This window comes from Poromitra crassiceps (genome assembly GCF_964638095.1).
Source record: "Poromitra crassiceps genome assembly, chromosome: 9".
NCBI classification, from domain to species: domain Eukaryota; kingdom Metazoa; phylum Chordata; class Actinopteri; order Beryciformes; family Melamphaidae; genus Poromitra; species Poromitra crassiceps.
In genome coordinates, this window is record NC_139630.1 from 53528824 (window position 1) to 53549537 (window position 20714).

Sequence of the window (20714 nt, forward strand, 5' to 3'; positions counted from 1 at the left end):
CGCTCACACACACACACACACACACACACACACACACACACACACACACACACACACACACACACTTAAAAGTGCCTATTTATTCCAGTGCAACTGATGCCATGAAAAAGGGAATTTGTTCTCACTGACTGCCATGTTCTGTTCTGAGCCTTCCGGACCTTCTCAAGTTGGAGAAGAAAGACCTTGCCAAAATGTAGACTGACAAGCTGATGAACGCTCTTCAAAAGGAGTGATTTATTTGAGAACAAGGCGAAGATGTCTCGCCACCAACAAGCCATGAGCTCGAGTGAGTTAAAGATGTCAGTATAAGTGCTAATACTTTCCTTATTCACAAAGTTAGAAATACAGTTAGACAAATGTTCCTCAACTTTCAATCAATTAAAAATCTGCTAATTGGTAAAGAGGTTTTATATTATTTTTTACAAATATGTACACATTACTATTTCCCTCTTAATGGGGGGATACAGCCATCATAATGTCTTAATTTGCTTAAAGTGGATACAAGCCTCAAATGCCCTGTTACATATACTGTATACCAAATGAGCTGTGGCATATTTACTATACAGCTCCATCTGAACTGTCAGACACTACTACTACACACACGTCTCTTTCAACTGTTGCACACTACTGTAAAATGTAATGTCCCAGGTGAACCTCATGGTCTAGCCGTGAGGTCTGATGTTAGGTATGCCTTTAAACCCTGGAAGTGACATGAATAAAATTCATCAAAAAGTGTTTTTTTTCTGCATTGTGACTTGTGAGTGTTTGACTATATCACCTTCAGCATAATGAGTTTTACAGAAGTCAACCTCAAATATCCACCACTCACACTGGGTTAATTGAGTCTCAACTGGGTTTATTGAGTCATGCACTTCCAAAGTTGTTAAATCATTCAAGCACGTCTGCCCGTTAACATCATTTGCTCTCTGCATCTCCTATCCTCACAACCTTGAAGTGGTAGAAGAGGAGAGGCAGATCTGTTGATTGGCACCCAGCCAATGTAAGCCAGGCGGTGTAGTAGAGTTTCTCTGTGAGGTAGTTAGAAGGGGATAGTTGGTCAGATTTGCAGTCATTACTAGGCTATAACAATTGTTTACATATTGGTCAAATGTTCCTGCAGACACAAGTGGCCGTGTCTGCGGGTGGGAAGCCGGTGGGGTATGAGCAGTGTTGGGGACTAGTTTACTACATGTAGTTGAACTACATTTTGCAGTAAACTTGCTGGTAGCTCAACTACCTTCATATTACATACATGCATAGAACCTGATACGCTCCTCACTCAACCCTCTGAGCTACAGCAGCCCTGCTGCTGAGGAGATGCTGCATGGCTGCACTATGAACATCACACACATGGACTTAGACTCTTAAATCAGCTTACTAAGTTCACTAGAAGCTCAATTACATTACAGCCATTTCTGGTGATTAATTGCTCAAATTGCTCAACAACAGAGGAGAAACACAGCAGCAGTGGTGGTGCCTTGGTGGCACACTGTGTATGTCAGTTGCATACTGAGGTAAGACTCGTGAGTTCAAGCCCGGGGTGTGCACATATTCTTGGGTAGCAAAAAGAGTTGTATTTAAATAAAAGTGGCAATAGGCATACAGTCACAACCCATTTTTTGTTTTTATTACACTTCTAATTAATTGAAGATATTAAAGTGTTAAAACAAACTATACTGCAAAGGAGGGTTTCCACAGCGGGTTCTTTTGACCCCTGGTCTACCAGAACACAGACGACTGCACTGACCACACAGACAAACCCACAGACCTGCCTGTCTGTTGTTAAGAGGATTGTTTCTGATTGGCTGTTGAATGAAGTAATCTTTACATAAAATTGCCAAAGTGTGCCAACTGTCTGTGATTTTGGTCACGTTTTTCATCCCACATTGTGAGATTTGTGATGATTTTGGTCAGTAATGATGTCACTGGAGCACTCGATGATGGCATCAGTGATGGTCACTCGAGCAATTGCGATGTCACTGATGATGTCACACTGTCCATGAAATCATCAGCGATGTCACTCGAGCAATTGTGATGTCATCAGTGATGTGAAGTTGACCAATTGTGCACTGTGCATGCCAATAGAGCAGGCGAGGCCACACGAGCTGGGCTGCGCTCGGGGCTGAAACCCTAGTCTAAAATAATCTCATTAAGACCATGGATCTATCTCAGTTTCTAAATTCAAACCTACTGCAATCATTTGGACTTTGATTTATCTTACATTGTTTTATGTAGACTAATGGTAACAGAATCCATGGGCATTTTCATACCATCAAGGTCCAATTTGTAAGATTCCTCCACAACAATAACAACACAAAGCCACAAACCTTTGGTACAACTGTTGCTCAAAGATTGTTTAAATAATCTGACTGCATCCATCTTTAAGTCAGCGGGCCCGACCATAGAGATAAACACTTGTGTTTATATCTATGGGATATAGATTGCATAGAGATAAGCACTGTGTTTAACAGGGGGGGGGAATTAATCGTTTGCATGTAGGCAAGGAGTGAAGTTGGTGCCCGCGTCATCTTCTGAAGGACCAGCAGCTAGACTGACGACATCTTCCATCTGGTGTGGCACTTACTCTGATGTGGTACGGTATCGTATTGAGCCTGGATAAGACAAGATTGTGTAAAACTCAACTTTTTGCATTGTAGTCATTGTCACCTGCACAACTTATTACTCACATAAGCCATCAATGATCCTGTAGCTTTATACACATGGCAAATGTGTGTTCAGAACTCTATATATTTGTACCTGTTTGGCTTCCGTAGCTCAGTCTCAACCTCTGCTAGAGGCTGACTGGAGGCAGAGACTGGATAATGAGGTGAAGCCAGCAGGGACATGTCTGCCTCCGGACTCTGAAGTAACCGCTCTGCTTGTCTCCTTGTATATTTGCGTCCTAAATCAGAGGACAAATCAGTTTATAACTTAAGAGGTTTTATTTTGGCAGCTTTTCCTCAGCAGTGCAGGTCATTTCTCTCAAACTTACTGTAGAACATAGATCTATAGATATAGGTCTCATAGTTCCTTATGGTAAAAAGGAAAACTACCCACATACCTGTTTCACAAGAAAGGGCCGTTCTCTTTTCTTTCCCCCTTTCTGACTGAAGGCACAGCGGGCCCTTTATGGCAGATGAATTGAGACAGAGTAGTTGCGATTGTTATATTTAAATATAGGCTATATGTTTATGTATATATTATGCATAAATATGTAAAGTCAAATATGTAATATTTAAGTCACAAAGTCTGACCTTGATGCAGTGTGGTTGTTGGCTGTTGAGGAGGAAAGGGTTGTACTCCTGTGGATCATAGCTTTCCAGAAACACAAAACCCTGAAGATAAGAGAGGTTACAGCTGGTTAGAGAAAGATAATTACACAGCTCACTTTCTTTGAATGTTGTGTGAGTGTCTATTGCACTGATGATCAAATGAGTACAAACAAAGATACAAAATTAAGCTAAAGAAAAATCTGGATCACAGTTCAGCTCGAGACAAAACGCACTCGTAGCGATAGCCACTACCTTGGCGTTGCAGTGATGGATGTAGTGACTGTACAAGCTCTGCTGGCGCCTCTTGGCCTCCTCATAGCAGCGGCTGGACACGCGCTCCTGCACCCTCTTCTGGAGGGGCGTCCACACACGCTGCGTCCAGCGCCTGTGCAGCAGCTCCCTCTTCCTCAGCTCTGCTGCATCGCGCCGGATCAGGAAACTCTCCAACCCCTCAACGCAGACACATAGCGTGTTGTTACACCACAGACACAACACGTTAATTAACATCACATAGCAAGGGAATCAGACACAAAAAGGCACTATACTTTCTGGGACATATACTTTTTTACTGATAACACCACACAAAGTAAAAAAAACAAAAAACAGAACAATCTCTACATAATATGGAATCCAGAAAGAGAATACAGAATTGACAATGGTAATATGCATATACACTTGTAATGCACAAGAAAAATCAGTAAATGACACAACATCCAACAAGCTACCTTCAGAAAGTCCTTCTCGGTGTCCAGTAGAGGTTGGATAATCTTCTCAGTGTCCAGTAGAGGTTGGATAATTGCTCTTGCCTGTTGATTTTCAGCCTCCCCCTTTGCCTAAATGGTATAACATGCAGTGAGAGGTGAGAAAAGTCATCTCTCTGATCATGCATGTGGTTGGGTGTATGCAGTACCTGCAGCCGTCTGAGGGAGGTGTGAGAGAGCCAGTCCAGCTGAGGACCCTGAGATGAGGCCCTGTTCCCAGCTCTGACTCCCCCGCTGCTGCTGCTCATCTTCACACCTCCACAACTCCTCCTGCTCTCTGATGCACCTGAAGCTCCATCCACATTTACCATGGTCTCCTGAAACATAAATAAGCCATTCACCAATATGATCCATAACTGGTTATTTCAATTTCCTCAATAATCAAAATGAGGCTTCTAAATACAGAATTCTACCTATGCGTTGCTTCATACAGCACTGTTATGGTGAATGTTACTGCAGATGTAAGTATTAGAAAATGCAGAAAAAGAGAAATGGGAATTGTGAACTCTTTTTCAAATCCCAGCTCGAGTTCAGACAGAGCAGACAGTCCTGTAGTTCACAGACAGAGCAGACAGTCCTGTAGCAGGTGTACAGAAGGCAGCAGAGTCCAGCACAACAGGCGGTGAGAGATCGTGTCACTACCTGGAAACCTGAGCTGCTGATCACCGTGACACACACACACACACACACACACACACACACACACACACACACACACACACACACACACACAGTATGTAGGACATGTCGGTGTGCAATGTACTTTGTTTTGTCTCAATGGTCTCACTTGACTTGGCAACTGTGGCGGCCATGTAAGAGGTGGCAGCTTTCTGCCTTGGTTTGGCTTCTTGGTTTGTTCTATTATAGTCCACCTGATCTCATTTCCTTTTACTTTCTGTTGTCCTCAGTGAAGTGATGCAGGTAGAACGTCCCGCCCACTGTATCTGTCAATCAAAGTAATCTGAAACCTTTACATTCATCCTTCTAGAGACCCAGAGATTTCAGCATTGTGCGTTCAGATGTTACAGCATCCAGACAGAGAGGAGAGAGAGAGGGCAGACAGGCATGCAGACCCCCTGCCAAGTGAGCAGGTTTGGCTAGTGTGCAGACACACTACTGCCTCCGTGCTATAAAAGACTGGTGATAAATTATTAGTTGGCAAGAGTCCACAGTTTCACTACTGCTGCCAAAAGGAGAACAGGTGTGTGTGTGTGTGTGTGTGTGTGTGTGTGTGTGTGTGTGTGTGTGTGTGTGTGTGTGTGTGTGTGTGTGTGTGTGTGTGTGTGTGTGTGTGTGTGTGTGTGTGTGTGTGTGTGTGTGTGTGTGTGTGTGTGTGACGAGAGGTGGGAGGGGTAGAAGTATTGGACCCTAAACTGGCTCCTAATCAACAGAACTACAGCCCAATGTAAATTGATAAATGCAGTAATCCTGGCAGGGAAAGTGAACAGTCTTCCCTTAATAGGCCCACTTAATAACCATTGTAGTGTCCTTGAGCAAGGCATTAAACCACAAATTGCTCAGCAGTTAATGACTGGTTGTACTTGGCAGGAGTAAAATGTAGGCTATTTATATGAATTTGAAGCAGGGTGTTTTCCAGAATAAATAAAGATTCAAAGAGATGTGGGGGGAAATGTATCAATAGTTCAACATAAACTACCCCATGAGTCATTTGAAAGGCTGAAGGACTTACTATATTACTTATATTATTATATTATAAATATTATGTAGGCCACCTTTTCCTAATGGGCAATCATCTACATGGATTTGTCAGTATGCATGGAACTTCTTTACCTTAGATTTCAAACAGCTGAGATGAAAAGGAGTGTGGAAGATGACATCATCTGCAGTCTGTTTCTTCTTGAGCGACATGCCTATTTTATGAGGGGGGGGGCATATTTGGATTTATGAATCATCAGTGATAATAACCTACTTATAACAATCTTGGGGAGGAGGCCCCATGTATTACATCTGAATCTAGAAAGGGCCTATATCAGTCTCACTCGAAGGCTATACAAAGTAAGGATACGATTTAAAGCCAAGACCCTCCAATCCACACTTGTAATTTGAGCCTTGTAATTGAGTATTTAGCAGAGTGCTTATAATCTTTGTTAAAGGCTGAAGGTTAACACAATGCAATGCTATGGATTTTCTTACCTTTGTTGACTTGAGGAAGTTGGGTAGAGTTACACCTAACAAACGTGCAGAAGCCTAACACTATAACATGATGGAAATTCCTTACTTTTGGTTGCTTGCCAGTTTGAATCCAGGAACTCACTCTGGACAGTGAATTATTTTTCTAATAAACATAAAGAATATAATAGCCTAGACTACAGTACAGCAATTACCAGCACGGCCTCCAACCAGCTTCAGCCGACAACAGAGCCAGTATTTGGAAAGAGAGAGAGAGAGAGAGAGAGAGAGAGAGAGAGAGAGAGAGAGAGAGAGAGACAGAGAGAGAGAGAGAGAGAGACAGAGAGAGAGAGAGAGAGAGAGAGAGAGAGAGAGAGAGAGAGAGGCGGGTCCACACTCTGCAGTTTGCTCTCCTCTCCTCCTCCAGGCCTCAGGTGTCCTCCTACCGTCTGGAGGTTTTCCGTTGCCATGGCACCGGCACACAAGCAAGCATGACGGAGACGGGGGAGCAAGACATTCTCAGGACGGACGCAGCTTTTCACTGTGTCAAGACCAAAGAAAGGCCGTCAATTCACTAAAACTTTAGGCTTATTTTACGTTTTTTTCCCACGGCGCTGGGCCAGCAGGCCCTGCCGGGGTCAGAAGATGGAAAAGTCAGGACACTCAGTCACTGAGTCAGTCATGGACGTTTACTGAGTTTAGGGAAAATGGGCCATAGCTATAGGGATAGGAAGGTGTTAGAGGAGAGAGTCAGATTCATGTAGGGGGAGTGGCTAGAGGGATATGGGTGGTGGGAGCGGGCATACTGCCATAAAGCTGAATGGCCACATCACTGCGCTGTGGGCTTAAAGGTTTGTGCTTGTTAATAAGGTTAACCTTATTAGGTCTGGCCAAACTGTGAGTGAAAAATTATTGATCGATTGATTGACTGATCAATCTTGAGTGTGCTCAATGTTGACGAGCAGCCCTCTCTCACCAAACCTCTGTCTAGTGAACTGTTTGGATAACTCGGCACTTTGCAGTTTAATTTCCCATGAGAGTGTGTTCATGCAGTAGGGAGCTCCAGCCCCACAATGTCCCTGGCCTTACGGATCAGTTTGTTGAGTCTAGAGTTGGAATCAGCCAGGGAAGTGGATTATGAAAACACTCCTGGGAGAGAGAGGAGAGGCTGCATGACAACTCATGTGAGCGATTGTAACACAATGCTTCCTGGTCTCTAATCCTCATGTCATCACCTGCACCTGTGTGATGGACTATTTAGCTGTGCGTGCACACACACGCAGACACACAGCGTTACAAGGAGAGCTTGGCCAGAGCATTAACTTGGGAATATATTTGCTTTCTTGACTATTTTTTATTGTCGATTCCACCACAGGGAGAGAGGACTACATGGATTCCTGGCCTTTGTTGGTACTCTGTTTTGTACTCTGGCTCTGTTTTCTGTTATGTAGACGGTAAGAGACAGTTAGAGTTATTTGGACTTTCAGAGCAAACAATACTGCTTAGTTTTTCATGATTTTGAAACCTAATTGTATATACTTGGTGACATTTTTAACTGTTCAAATTTGGCTGGGTGCCTAATAACACATTTTTCTGATGTGTGACAAACTTAAAACATTTTATTTTTTGGTTTCCAAGGACTTTAACAAGGCTTTTAATGTCCTTGAGTCTTAAAATCTTGGTTCTTAAAACAGGCGAAAGATAATCTGTCACTGGAATGAAATAATGTTTGTTTCCAATGTAAATTACCCTTTTTTGTTGAATTCAGTGTCATTATTTTAGTAGTGGAGTGGCACTTTTTGTTTTGTTTCAAGATATTGACGCTTTATTACTAGACAATTGCTAAGAAGTGAAACTACTACACATATGGGACTAAATGACTTGTAAAGATGGACATGTGTGCAGTAATTTGGTTCCAGGGGGGATGCAGGGGTTAGGCATGGATGTGCCAAACCCATCCACTTTTGTGTGCTTAGCATGACATGATACTTGGCTGGTGCACTGACTTAATCCAGTGGTATAACCTGTGTGTAACGGTTGCTGACAGTAGCCAGATTTTCTAATTAGACTTGAGCTGACGCCATTACCCTTTCATCTGCAGGCAATGCCGTGCTTAAGCTGCAGCTGGTCACCAGTGTGGTGGAGCTCCTGTGCTCAACCGGCTCTCCCACACCGACAAGCAGAGATGGCAGGAAGAGTTGCAAAGAGCCAAAGAGAACGAGAAGTTGAATGCAAAAGTGGTGGCCTACAGTACGTGACCAAAGGTTGACGACGTGCCACCTGTGTCCTTGTAAAGTGATGTCATACATTGGCTAATTGGCATATAAGAGGCCTTCATTTGAGAGTTACAAGTGTAGATAAATTGATTGGTTTGGAATCATGAATGTAAGATGACCTCTGAACTGCACAAAAGGCAGAAAGCAAAAAGAGCACGAGTAGCAAAACACTGACCGTGAAACAATATTTAAGTGGGAAAAACAATAGTTTTTGGTGCAATTAGTTTTTTATTACATGCTCAAATGTCTCTAATATTCCTAATAAAACCTCACGTCTGATGAGTTATTACAGCATTTGACACTGTTATGGGATTTAGATATTTATTGACAAATTAATGCATATTCAGTCAAATGTACTTGATTCAGTATTAAGGCTGTTTTCACTGTGCAAAGGAGAGTTACTCTTTCACTTTTCAAATTGCAATTTATTTTCACTATTTCAAAGATTGTGCCTTATGACTCACCCATTCCTTTGTTCGTTTGTTCATTCATTCAATAAATCATTAATAAATCATTCTTGTCAACACATGAAATCGAGGACATTATGTTAAAATATCTTGTTAATATACAGTGTAGCTGGTTAAAATACTGTTATATTGTAGGTCAGTATCTGAATTCACAGACAACCGAAGGCACATGAGAGGCCAGAATCTTGTTTTATTCTAAATAGTTCCTTGATCTCTTACTTCATAAAATAACCTCTCAATTACTGTAAACAATATAGCAATCAAAAGGTATTGATTATAGCCATCAGGATGAATCAGCGATATTGTCACCTGAGTGTTACCATGTCAGGTGTTAGCCCTATTTTTTTTCTGAGAGCTCAGAGTTCCTCTACAGAGAAAGAGACAGAGAAGAAGAGAAGGAGGAGGAGACTGACTGGTACTGAAGATGGATCTGTTCCAATCAGGACTAAAGTCTCGCATCAGGTGCAGTGATGAGCATCTGGGGTGGGATTTTACCAGCTACTGTGAGAGAGGAAGGGGAAAAGCCATAAGCAAGGACCACAAAAACATAACAAAAGCTTTTTAAGGAAGGCTTTTTAAGGAAGCAATGTGACACCCATGCATACATTATTCAAAACAATACAAACTAGTTCAAAATGTCCATAAAACAAAACCATATCTGACACAAAGTTCATGTTTTGTGCTCTCTCAAAACCAGTCCTATTCATATTTGAAATGATCTGACTTACAGAGAATGTGTTGTGGAAAAATAAATGAAATGCCTTGTTGATCCATCAATAAATGAGTTGCTTGTTTGTAATGAATAAGGATTTGTTTATTTCATCATCAGAACCTTCAGAGTGTCACAATTAGAATTATTGTGCCCCGAACATCAACATCACAGTTCAATCATACCTAACCCCAGCGCCCCCGATGTCTGGTCGCTGGTACAATTCCATCGGATGCTTCTCAAGGAGACAAAATAGGACCCTGATCTTTACAACAAGCCAAAACAAAACCTTCTATAAGCCAGAAAGACAAAACACTATGTTATCCCCTCCTCTCCAGGTGGGGTGGCTCTTCGACATAACAACACAGCTCTCATAACAGAGGAGAAAAGACATGTAAAGCAGTGGTTCTCAAATGGGGGTCCGCGGACCCCCAGGGGTCCGTGGCACTTTGCCAGGGGGTCCGCGAAAAGTTTTCAAGTAAATTTTTTTTTTTTTTTTTTTTTTTTTTTGTTTTTTTAATAAAATGCTACATGCTACTTATTCCTTCTCAAACTACTTCCTACATGGTGCTAGTCTATCAAAATATCTTGGCTGTCATTGATTGTGTTGCATAGTGGTTTTCTGTACTGTTGACAAATTGTGATATTGTAAGTCGCTTTGGATAAAACAAAAGTGTCTGCTAAATGACGTAATGTAAATGTAATGTAATAAAAAAAAAAAAAATTTTTTTTTTTTGCAAAATCTTCATAGTTCAACGAAAATAGTTTATGCTTTAAATCTAAAATGGTTCATGGATTACATTCTAATAACAAACCTATCAAATTAAAAGTCAAGCACGTTACCGTGCAAACAATTAAGCTTAGCCCAAAATCACAAATCAGAATGAGGGGGTCCCCGGTATATTTTCTATCTTGTAAGGGGTCCTTGGCTGAAAAACATTTGAGAACCTCTGATGTAAAGTGAGTGTCTGAGATGTCAGCTATGCGTGTCAGTTATGCGTTATAGATCATAATTAAACAGAGTCAACAAAGTTCAACAACCAATCAATAAGCTGTCACTCAATCATTTTACTCTGACAAATGTCTTCGATTCTCCTGATGGCTGCTTTGTTCACTTTGTACTCATTCTGCTCAGCCCTGCAATCACAAAACACACACATAAACTCATTTTTTTTAGTGTTTTTTTTTAACCTTTTTTAGCCGTATTTAAAGGAATATCTCATTTTAAATCACCATTAGGATTATACTGTTGTGATGTCATTATTCAGTATCTTCTCCTTTTCTCACTAACTTTCATGTCACCACCTGCTCTCCTGTCAGCATTCTAACTTACAAACACAAACTGTAGGTTTAGCCATCATGTTCTTTCATAAACAGCCTGATTGGAAAGAAAACATTGCCACGGAGATGTCACAACAAGCACTTTTATTATTATTATTTATTATTTATTATTGCTGTTATTATTACAGTGCACACACACATTCTCACAATTATTGCACAAATCAATCAAGCAGTATTCAAGTCTGTTCGTACCTGAAATGTCTTCTTCCTGATTTTTGCCATGGCAAAGCGTTTGACTAGAGTGGTGAAGTCCAATGTTCTAACAATGTCACTTTCCAATGACATCAATGTCAAGTGGGTGAGCCTTTCTTGTCCCATAGTAGACCGTATCCTGTTCTTGACAAGCCCAAGTTTTGAAAAGGAGCGCTCTCCAGAAGCACAGTAAAAAAAGCATTTTTTGCGAAGACCCTGGACAGGGGGCCCAAAAAAACCCCATCAAGGGTCCCCAAAAAAATAAAAAATAAATTTTTTTTTTTTTTTTTTTTTTTGGGCCCCTTGATGTCCCGGGCCCCGGGCTTCAGCCCGGGTAAGCCCGTTGGTAAAATCGGCCCTGGGTGGGAGCGTGCATACTGCCATAAAGCTGAATGGCCACATCACTGCGCCGTGGGCTTAAAGGTTTGTGCTTGTTAATAAGGTTAACCTTATTAGGTCTGGCGAAGCTGTGAGTGAAAAATTATTGATCGATTGATTGACTGATCAATCTTGAGTGTGCTCAATGTTGACGAGCAGACCTCTCTCACCAAACCTCTGTCTGGTGAACTGTTTGGATAATTCGGCACTTTGCAGTTTCATTTCCCATGAGAGTGTGTTCATGCGATAGGGAGGGTGATAAGATTGTTTACTGAGGAGCCATCCATGTGAAAGTTATGGGACATTTACCAGCCTCTAAAGGTGGGGCCTCAAAGTGCTCACTATAACTGGACAGGGCTGTTTTTAAGGGGTTTGCCCACAGCTATGTTATGTGCAATCACTCTTAATCTTTCAGGAAGTGTAAAAAGCACACACACCGCCCTCCCCCTGCGGGTGACCTACAGAGCCTGATTTTTCATTTGGGCTGACTAAATGGGCAAAGATGGCTAATTAGTGAACAAAATGAGTCAACACAGGTTCAGCACCATGGAGAGCTCCATTCATTAGCTACTTATGGAGCATACCTGAGTGGAGGAGCACACCTGAGCAGAGTTGGAATCAGCCAGGGAAGCCCCGATTATTGAATGATTTAGTTGTAGGCCGTGTTCTAAGTGGGATAATGGATAGTGAGCCGGTGATTACTGGAAATAATGACCTTCAGGTGAATGATTAAGCCCTCCGCTGCGCGTCGGGCTCAATATCACCTGTCGGTCATTATTTCGCCAGTAATCACCGGCTCACTATCCATTATCCCTTACGTAATCACCTGCACCTGTGTGATGGACTATTTAGCTGTGCGTGCACACACACAGACACACAGAGACACACACACAGACACACAGCGTTACAAGGAGAGCTTGTCCAGAGCCTTAACTTGGGAATATATTTGCTTATTTTTATTGTCAAGTCCACCACAGGGAGAGAGGACTACATGGATTTCTGGCCTTCGTTGGTACTCTGTTTTGTACTCTGCCTCTGTTTTATATTCTGGCTTCTCTGTTTTACAGACGGTAAGAGACAGTTAGAGATTTGGACTTTTAGAGCAAACAATACTGCTTAGTTTTTCATGATTTTGAAACCTAATTTTATATACTACTTGGTTCAAAAAAATGAAAAGGACAGCACTCCCCAGTTTAAAGGTTTTATTGCCACACAATGGACGTTTCAGCGTGTAGGCTACAGGCTGAAGAAGGGCTGCTGCTCCAAACGTCCATTGTGTGGCAATAAAACCTTTAAACTTGGAGTGCTGTCCTTTTCATTTTTTTGAATTAGGATTTGGATCCAGCACCCAGTTTACACAACCGGCTATAAGTAAGGAGTTGAGCGCGTTATTTCTGATTTTTTATATAGCCTACTACTTGGTGACATTTTTAACTGTTCAAATTTGACTGGGTGCCTAATAACACATTTTTCTGATGTGTGACAAACTTAAAATATTTTATTTTTTTGTTTCCAAGGACTTTAACAAGGCTTTTAATGTCCTTGAGTCTTAAAATCTTGTTTCTTAAAACAGGCGAAAGTTAATCTGTCACTGGGATGAAATAATGTTTGTTTCCAATGTAAATTAGCCTACCCGTTTTTGTTGAATTCAGTGTCATTATTTTAGTAGTGGAGTGGCACTTTTTGTTTAGTTTCAAGATATTGACGCTTTATTACTAGACAATTGCTGAGAAGTGAAACTACTACACATATGCGACTAAATGGCTTGTAAAGATGGACATGTGAGCAGTAATTTGCAGGGCCGCTGGAAGTCATTTTAAGGAAGGGACTCTCGGATGGGGCCCGCAAGGGCCCCGCCGAATTTTTTTTTTACGTTTTATTTTTTATTTTTTTTGCCATATTTAGAGGAATATCTCATTTTAAATTAACATTAGGATACTGTTGTGATGTAATTATTCAGTATTTTCTCCTTTTCTCACTCATTCAGAGCAAAGAGGGAGATATATAGCATGATGATAATGCTCTATATCTCCCTATTTGCTCTGAATACACCAGTTAACATGACACAGACTTAACATGATAGAAATATTATCAGCAAACTTAATGACTAGACTACGGTAATTATTCTGATCTGAATGGCATATATCAAGAAACATTGACTCCTCTCTTTGCTGTATAGTGGGAGGTGCATTTTCGAGTAGGATATTAAAATAGCATGTGAAGTTCACATTTCTTTATTGCCAGATTAAACAATTCGTATTGGTTGTTGGTTGGTTCAACACAACATGTGCGTGTATGCGCGCTTCTTCTTATTCTCTAGCCTACAAGCATGTAACTTCCTTCATTGTTATTGTTGATAATTCTATTTAAATAGGCTACATTTTCATTTCCCGAAACATTCTTAAACAAGAAAGGAACATAGTGCACTGCAAAATATTTTTAATTACATTTGTAATTATAATTTTTTTTTTTTTTGGAAAAAATCTCCCTACTTCCCGCGGCCCTGGTAATTTGGTTCCAGGGGGGATGCAGGGGTTAGGCATGGATGCACCAAACCCATCCACTTTTCCCCGCTTTGTGTGTTTAGCATGACATGATACCTGCCACGTGCCACCCCCATGGCTGGTGCACTGACTTAATCCAGTGGTAGACGCTGTGTGTAACGGTTGCTGACAGTAGCCAGATTTTTAAATTAGACTTCAGCTGACGCCGTTACACTTTCATCTGCAGGCAATGCCGTGCTTAAGCTGCTGCTGGTCTTCCAAGATCTTTCCCAAGCTGTTTGTCACCTGTACCTGGCTCTGCTCCCACTGCGCCGTGGTGGCATACGCTTCAACCAACCGAAGGCAGATGAGATTGAGAGGTCACGTGTGCAACTCTATGCCGAGCAAACCACTCTGGCGGGGCTCCTGCGCTTGGTGTGTGAAGCGATGCCACACCTAATTGACGCCGCGCAAAGTGTGTGCGCCGCCTTCCTCCACATGATGCAGGGACTTTTTTACGTGGTAGCAGCCATGGTGCATGGCATCTGGCTCGACCTGCTCTCCGAAGTCAACATGCAGAGATGGCAGGAAGCGTTGCAAAGAGCCAGAGAGAACGAGAAAAAGTTGAATGCAAAAGTGGTGGCCTACGTGTCCAAAGCAAAGGTTGACGACGTGCCACCTGTGTCCTTGTAAAGTGATGTCATACATTGGCTAATTGGCATATAATAGGCCTTCATTTGAGAGTTACAAGTGCAGACAAATGGATTGATTTAGAATAATGAATGTAAGATGAGATGACCTCTGAACTGCACAAAAGGCAGAAAGCAAAAAGAGCACGAGTAGCAAAACACTGATTGTGAAACAATATTTAAGTGGGAAAAACAATAGTTTTTGGTGCAATTCGTTTTTTATTACATGCTCAAATGTCTCTAATATTCCTAATAAAACCTCACATCTGATGGGTTATTACAGCATTTGACACTGTTATGGGATTTAGATATTTATTGACAAATTAATGCAGTCAAATGTACTTGATTCAGTATTAAGGCTGTTTTCACTGTGCAAAAGAGTTACTCTTTCACTTTTCTAATTGCACTTTTTTTCACTATTTCAAAGATTCATTAATAAATCATTCAACAGGTTTCTAGGGGCTACTCTTATTACTTACACCCTCAACTTTGTCACAGCGTCCAGTCTCTGCAGTGCCGACAAAACGTTTTTGTGTGTGTCTGATGAAAGGGCTTCATAGGAGTGAAGCTCTCCTGTGAGACACAAAGTCGATGATACAGGTGAGAAAATGTGGAGCTGATTCACTGATGAGAGTTCAGGAGGAGATGGAAGGACCCATAGGGGACATTTCTCCCTTTTCATGTTTTACCTGAGAGGATGAGCCTGGTGGCCAGGCTTCGTTTCACTAACACAGATCACACCATGGTTAGAATGAATATATGTTTATTGATAAGTGAGTGTGGTGCGATTGCTTGGAGACCCTTCTAGTACACGGCACGGCCGTGTCCGGAACCAGGATTGCTTGGAGACTCATCTAGTACGCGGCACGGCCGTGTCAGGAACCAGGAACCCGGGGGTTGAGACTCTGAGTGGGGGTACGTCTCTGGGCGTAGCCTGCTAGGTCCTGCGCCCGGGCGTAGCCTGCTAGGTCCTGCGCCCGGGATGGAGACCGCATCCTGGGTGGGAGCCCGCTGGGCTCGGTGTCCCAGGATAACGTACGATCTCCACCTACCCCCCCTGGTTCCTGTGTTCAGAGGACAGAGAAGCAGATTAGGCATGTGCAAAACATATCTTTAACAGTCTGCGGGAGGAAACCGGAGTGCCCGGGGAAAACCCGCGCAGCACGGGGAGAAAACCTGCGACTCCGCTCGTGCTGCCCGTAGCGAGATGTGAACTAAGGGGTGTGGAGGGGGGGGTCGTGAAGACATGACAAACGGGAGAGAAGTGGTATGCCAGTGAGTATATAAAGGCTACAGGTGATTGAGCTGATAGAAAGCCGGTGTGGCTCGGTGATTGGATTGGAGGAGCGCAGGTGAATGGGTGATGGATTAGAGTAGGTGGCGGTGAGATATGATGCGGACCTGGTGTGATCTTGTGTTCCTGAACCTCAGTTATCAAGCTAACTCCATATGGCAGGGAAGACCTGTTTCTCTGAGAACACGTGAACCTCCTCCTCACACAGGTACCTGAACACCACCTGGATAGAAAGGCCACATCAGAAATGAGCCTGTGTGATTTAAGTGTGTGATGAGTGAGTGAAGTGAAGTGAAATACAGCAGAGAGAAGCACAACCCATCTGCTGTCATTGAGATGGTCTACACCTTACTGCTCAACCTTCAGGTGCTGGGTGTGACCGCTGACAGGAAATCATCTCCATAAAAATGTACTAGCTCCACCCCCTCTATCAAACACTAAGAAGAAGAATTTTAGGAACGACTGACGTCACATTACATGATTTCACTTTACAATAATGGTATGAGCATTAACTAACCCTTAATTAACAGTTAACTAATGTGCCATGGACTTTGTTTTGTCTCACTTGACTTGGCAACTGTGGCAGCCATGTAAGAGGTGGCAGCTTTCTGCCTTGGTTTGGCTTCTTGGTTTGTTCTATTATAGTTCACCTGATCTCATTTCCTTTTACTTTCTGTTGTCCTCAGTGAAGTGATGCAGGTAGAACGTCCCGCCCACTGTATCTGTCAATCAAAGTCATCTGAAACCTTTACATTCATCCTTCTAGTCTAGAGACCCTGAGATTTCAGCATTGTGCATTCAGATGTTACAGCATCCAGACAGAGAGGAGAGAGAGAGGGCAGACAGGCATGCAGACCCCCTGCCAAGTGAGCAGGTCTGGCTAAGGTGCAGACACACTACTGCCTCTGTGCTATAAAAGACTGGTGATAAATTATTAGTTGGCAAGAGTCCACAGTTTCACTACTGCTGCAAAAGGAGAACAGGTGCGTGCGTGTGTGTGTGTGTGTGTGTGTGTGTGTGTGTGTGTGTGTGTGTGTGTGTGTGTGTGTGTGTGTGTGTGTGTGTGTGTGTGTGTGTGTGTGTGTGTGTGACGAGAGGAGGGAGGGGTACGAGTATTGGATCCTAAACTGGCCCCTAATCAACAGAACTACAGCCCAATGTAAATTGGTAAATGCAATAATCCTGGCAGGGAAAGTGAACAGTCTTCCCTTAATAGGCCCACTTAATAACCATTGTAGTGTCCTTGAGCAAGGCATTAAACCCCAAATTGCTCCATAGGAGCTGCTCAGCAGTTAATGACTGGTTGTACTTGGCAGGAGCAAAATGTAGGCTATTTATATGAATTTGAAGCAGGGTGGTTTCCAGAATAAATATAGATTCAAAGAGATGTGGGGGAAAAAGTATCAATAGTTAAACATAAACTACCCCATATGAGTAATTTGAAAGGCTGAAGGACTTACTCTATTACTTATATTATTATTATTATATTATAAATATTAGAAAGGCTTATTTCCATTGTGGTCCTCAGTTATTTTTTCCCACGGCGCTGGGCCAGCAGGCCGTGCCAGGGTCAGAAGATGGAAAAGTCAGGACACTCAGTCACTGAGTCAGTCATGGACGTTTAGTGAGTTTAGGGAAAATGGGCCATAGCTATAGGGATAGGAAGAAGATTCAGATTCATGTAGGGGGAGTGGCTAGAGGGATATGGGTGGTGGGAGTGGGCATACTGCCATAAAGCTGAATGGCCACATCACTGCGCCGTGGGCTTAAAGGTTTGTGCTTGTTAATAAGGTTAACCTTATTAGGTCTGGGAAGCTGTGAGTGAAAAATTATTGATCGATTGATTGATTGATTGACTGATCAATCTTGAGTGTGCTCAATGTTGACGAGCAGCCCTCTCTCACCACACCTCTGTCTGGTGAACTGTTTGGATGACTCAGCACTTTGCAGTTTCGTTTCCCATGAGAGTGTGTTCATGCCATAGGGAGGGTGATACGATTGTTTACTGAGCAGCCATCCGTGTGAAGGTTATGGGAAATTTACCAGCCTCTAAAGGTGGGGCCTCAAAGTGCTCACTATAACTGGACAGGGCTGTTTTTACGGGGTTTGCCCACAGCTATGTTATGTGCAATCACTCTTAATCTTTCAGGAAGTGTAAAAAGCACACACACACCGCCCTCCCCCTGCTGGTGACCTACAGAGCCGGATTTTTCATTTGGGCTGACTAAATGGGCAAAGATGGCTAATTATCCATTCATTAGCTACTTATGGAGCATACCTGAGTGGAGGAGCACACCTGAGCAGAGTTGGAATCAGCCAGGGAAGTGGATTATGAAAACACTCCTGGGAGAGAGAGGAGAGGCTGCATGACAACTCATGTGAGCGATTGTAACACAACGCTTCCTGGTCTCTAATCCTCATGTAATCACCTGCACCTTGTCTTGATTCTCTGCCAATTGTTCTCAATCCAGTGAAGACCGATCACTAATTGGTAGAAACTGCTCTCCGTTATAAGGGTTAGAAAGTGCAGCTCAGTTGTGTATAACTCCAACTAGCTTCTGCACTTTGATTAAGCAGTTAGGTGGGAACAATTCGCCTAGCGCTAACTGCCGGAATGGTGTTCCAGACTTCTCACCCCGCTACCACCAGCTTTAGCGGTCTTGTCCGACCAGCCAGGAGACGGGCGCTAAAACTGGTCAAGTCTGTTATTATGGCAGCTTGTTCCTCTGAATCTTGCACTTGTTATCGACTAGGTAATGTTTAACGGCTATATAAGTCGTAGGGGCGCTGCTATTTCAACCAGTAACCATTAGTGTGTCACACGCACCTTTTAACCATATGATTACCATCAAGGGGAATAACACATAAATCATTGTCCACTCCTAAACTTTAAATCCAATTGATTTGTTTTATTTATAGAGTTTAGCAAGGTGCAGCATTAGCATTGATTAATAATACAATTTCATGATAATACAATTACATATTATGGTTGCTAATGAGCTTCTTCACTAATTGGGAAGTACTTATCCAATTTGCTATGGTGGGGATAGACTGAAGTTGTTTCTTCGTCAAGAAACTTCCTCTTCACCGTCAACGTTGAGCGGTATGGCTGAGCACGGAGGTGCTGCGTCCTTTCGGAGTGGTGATGGATAAAAAGAGGATTGATTGATGTGGCCTACTGAGTTTCAGCATGAGCCAGTGGGCCCTTTCTCCTCCAGCCTGTGACTCACTGAACGCCCGCGTCCAGTGTCGAATGGGGAAGTGCCATAGAGCCTCGGTGCATGGTCATTCCTAGGTCCGCTGAGCTCACTTCTGCCTCCTCCTCTCAAGCAACTTATTAATCCACAAACATCACTATAAATCCATCCTGTGCGTCCTCTCGATATAGGCTCAGTCTCCTCTTCTCGCTGTGGTGGTGAGCCTGGAAGGTACAGGCAAAGTCCAATACACTACCTCAGTGTGGGGAAATGTCCAGTCTCTTTTGTAGCTCTGCCCGTGGGTCACTGAGATAGATCCTCGCGCACCTCCCGATGTGCGGCTCACAAGTCTAGTCCTTAGTTGGGTCCAGAGTAAGATCCTCTTCTGTGTGGGATCCTCTTCGATGCAGACTGGCCACGATGTATTTGAGCCAATTACTTTTATAATGTTTGTGTGACCCATGTACAGAGAGGCCTGTTCAAATGCTGGCCATTCACCATCGCTCCACCTCGCCTCTGTCCATATATGGTTATCGCTCTGTCTTGATTTCGCAATTGATGGAAATTCGCTCAGAAGTCACATGACTGGTGTCTCTTGTGTAATAGTCATCACAAGATCACAAGACTACATGATTTCTATTCACTCTGCTTAATGAACATTTCACATAGCACTAACATCTTTAACCTTTTACCTTGGTTTCAATACTCATGTCAATCACACCTAGTCAATTCATCTCTCGATAATTGACAATTAATACTGGCTCAATCATCAACAACAGCTTATCATTAATAATGATCATTATCACTACTGATTGTAATAATGGCTCATTGATTGTAACATGTACTGATCGACTGTCGTCACAATCAATCACTACATCTCTCAATCATTTAATCCCTCGTAACCTATATTCCATTACCAGGTAACACGGCTCATTGAATCACTTGTAATACATATTTCATCAACACATTTCTTGATTACCCTGATACATTTCATTCTCAAAGATTAAACGTATGATTTAGATGATACATGATATGATATGATTTATGACAGATAGAGATTATTATTCATGTCAATCATAAATCCTTATGCATTGCTTAGTTTGTTAATTATAACCAATCATTTCACATGACTTAAGACCTTATATTTGTGAGTTCCATACTTCTGCTTTTTGGCTGCAATGTCCATTCTGCTGAATGCCTATGGCGCAACGGACAGATTGGCTCCGCGGCCTTGGTGACTCATGAGCTAAGCCGTAACATTTAGGCCGCATAGTGCTTCATCTGCGGCCTATTTCAACAACCTGTGTGATGGACTATTTAGCTGTGCATGCACACACACGCAGACACACAGCGTTACAAGGAGAGCTTGGCCAGAGCATTAACTTGGGAATATATTTGCTTTCTTGACTTTATTTTTATTGTCGATTCCACCACAGGGAGAGAGGACTACATGGATTTCTGGCCTTTGTTGGTACTCTGTTTTGCACTCTGGCTCTGTTTTATAGTATGGCTTCTCTTTTTTATA

The 20714-nt window shown here is 42.5% G+C and overlaps 2 protein-coding genes across 3 annotated transcripts in view; one reads left to right on the plus strand and one right to left on the minus strand.

The window, feature by feature from the left end:
- LOC310782675 (intersectin-2-like) overlaps positions 1-698 on the plus strand; it is a 62690-nt gene extending 61992 nt beyond the window's left edge. Inside the window, exon 41 of the mRNA XM_083643394.1 lies at positions 1-698. This exon is cut by the window's left edge and continues 315 nt beyond it. The gene's annotated coding sequence lies outside the window, so the exon portion shown is untranslated.
- A 772-nt stretch (positions 699-1470) lies between these two features.
- On the minus strand, positions 1471-6392 carry fam228a (family with sequence similarity 228 member A). Of its 2 annotated transcripts, none has more exons than XM_083643392.1 (9): positions 6188-6392; positions 5825-5904; positions 4183-4350; positions 3998-4105; positions 3525-3722; positions 3255-3335; positions 3062-3125; positions 2758-2902; positions 1471-2612 (listed from the first exon to the last, which is right to left on the minus strand). In XM_083643392.1, exons 2-9 carry the CDS (start codon positions 5900-5902, stop codon positions 2525-2527), a joined length of 930 nt encoding a protein of 309 aa, XP_083499518.1. In that variant the 5' UTR covers positions 5903-5904; positions 6188-6392; the 3' UTR covers positions 1471-2524. The 2 variants fall into 2 exon arrangements, with proteins under 2 accessions (XP_083499518.1, XP_083499519.1); XM_083643393.1 differs by having other exon boundaries at positions 6273-6388.
- Between the last annotated feature and the right edge of the window lie 14322 nt (positions 6393-20714).

Excerpts from the sequence above, each read along its gene's own strand:
- fam228a (XM_083643392.1), bottom strand. The coding sequence starts at position 5,902 with ATGTCGCTCAAGAAGAAACAGACTGCAGATGATGTCATCTTCCACACT. Across the intron at positions 3,723-3,997 it reads CCGAGAAGGACTTTCTGAAG|GGGTTGGAGAGTTTCCTGAT; the intron begins GTAGCTTGTTGG and ends GTCTGCGTTGAG. Across the intron at positions 3,336-3,524 it reads TCCATCACTGCAACGCCAAG|GGTTTTGTGTTTCTGGAAAG; the intron begins GTAGTGGCTATC and ends TCTTATCTTCAG.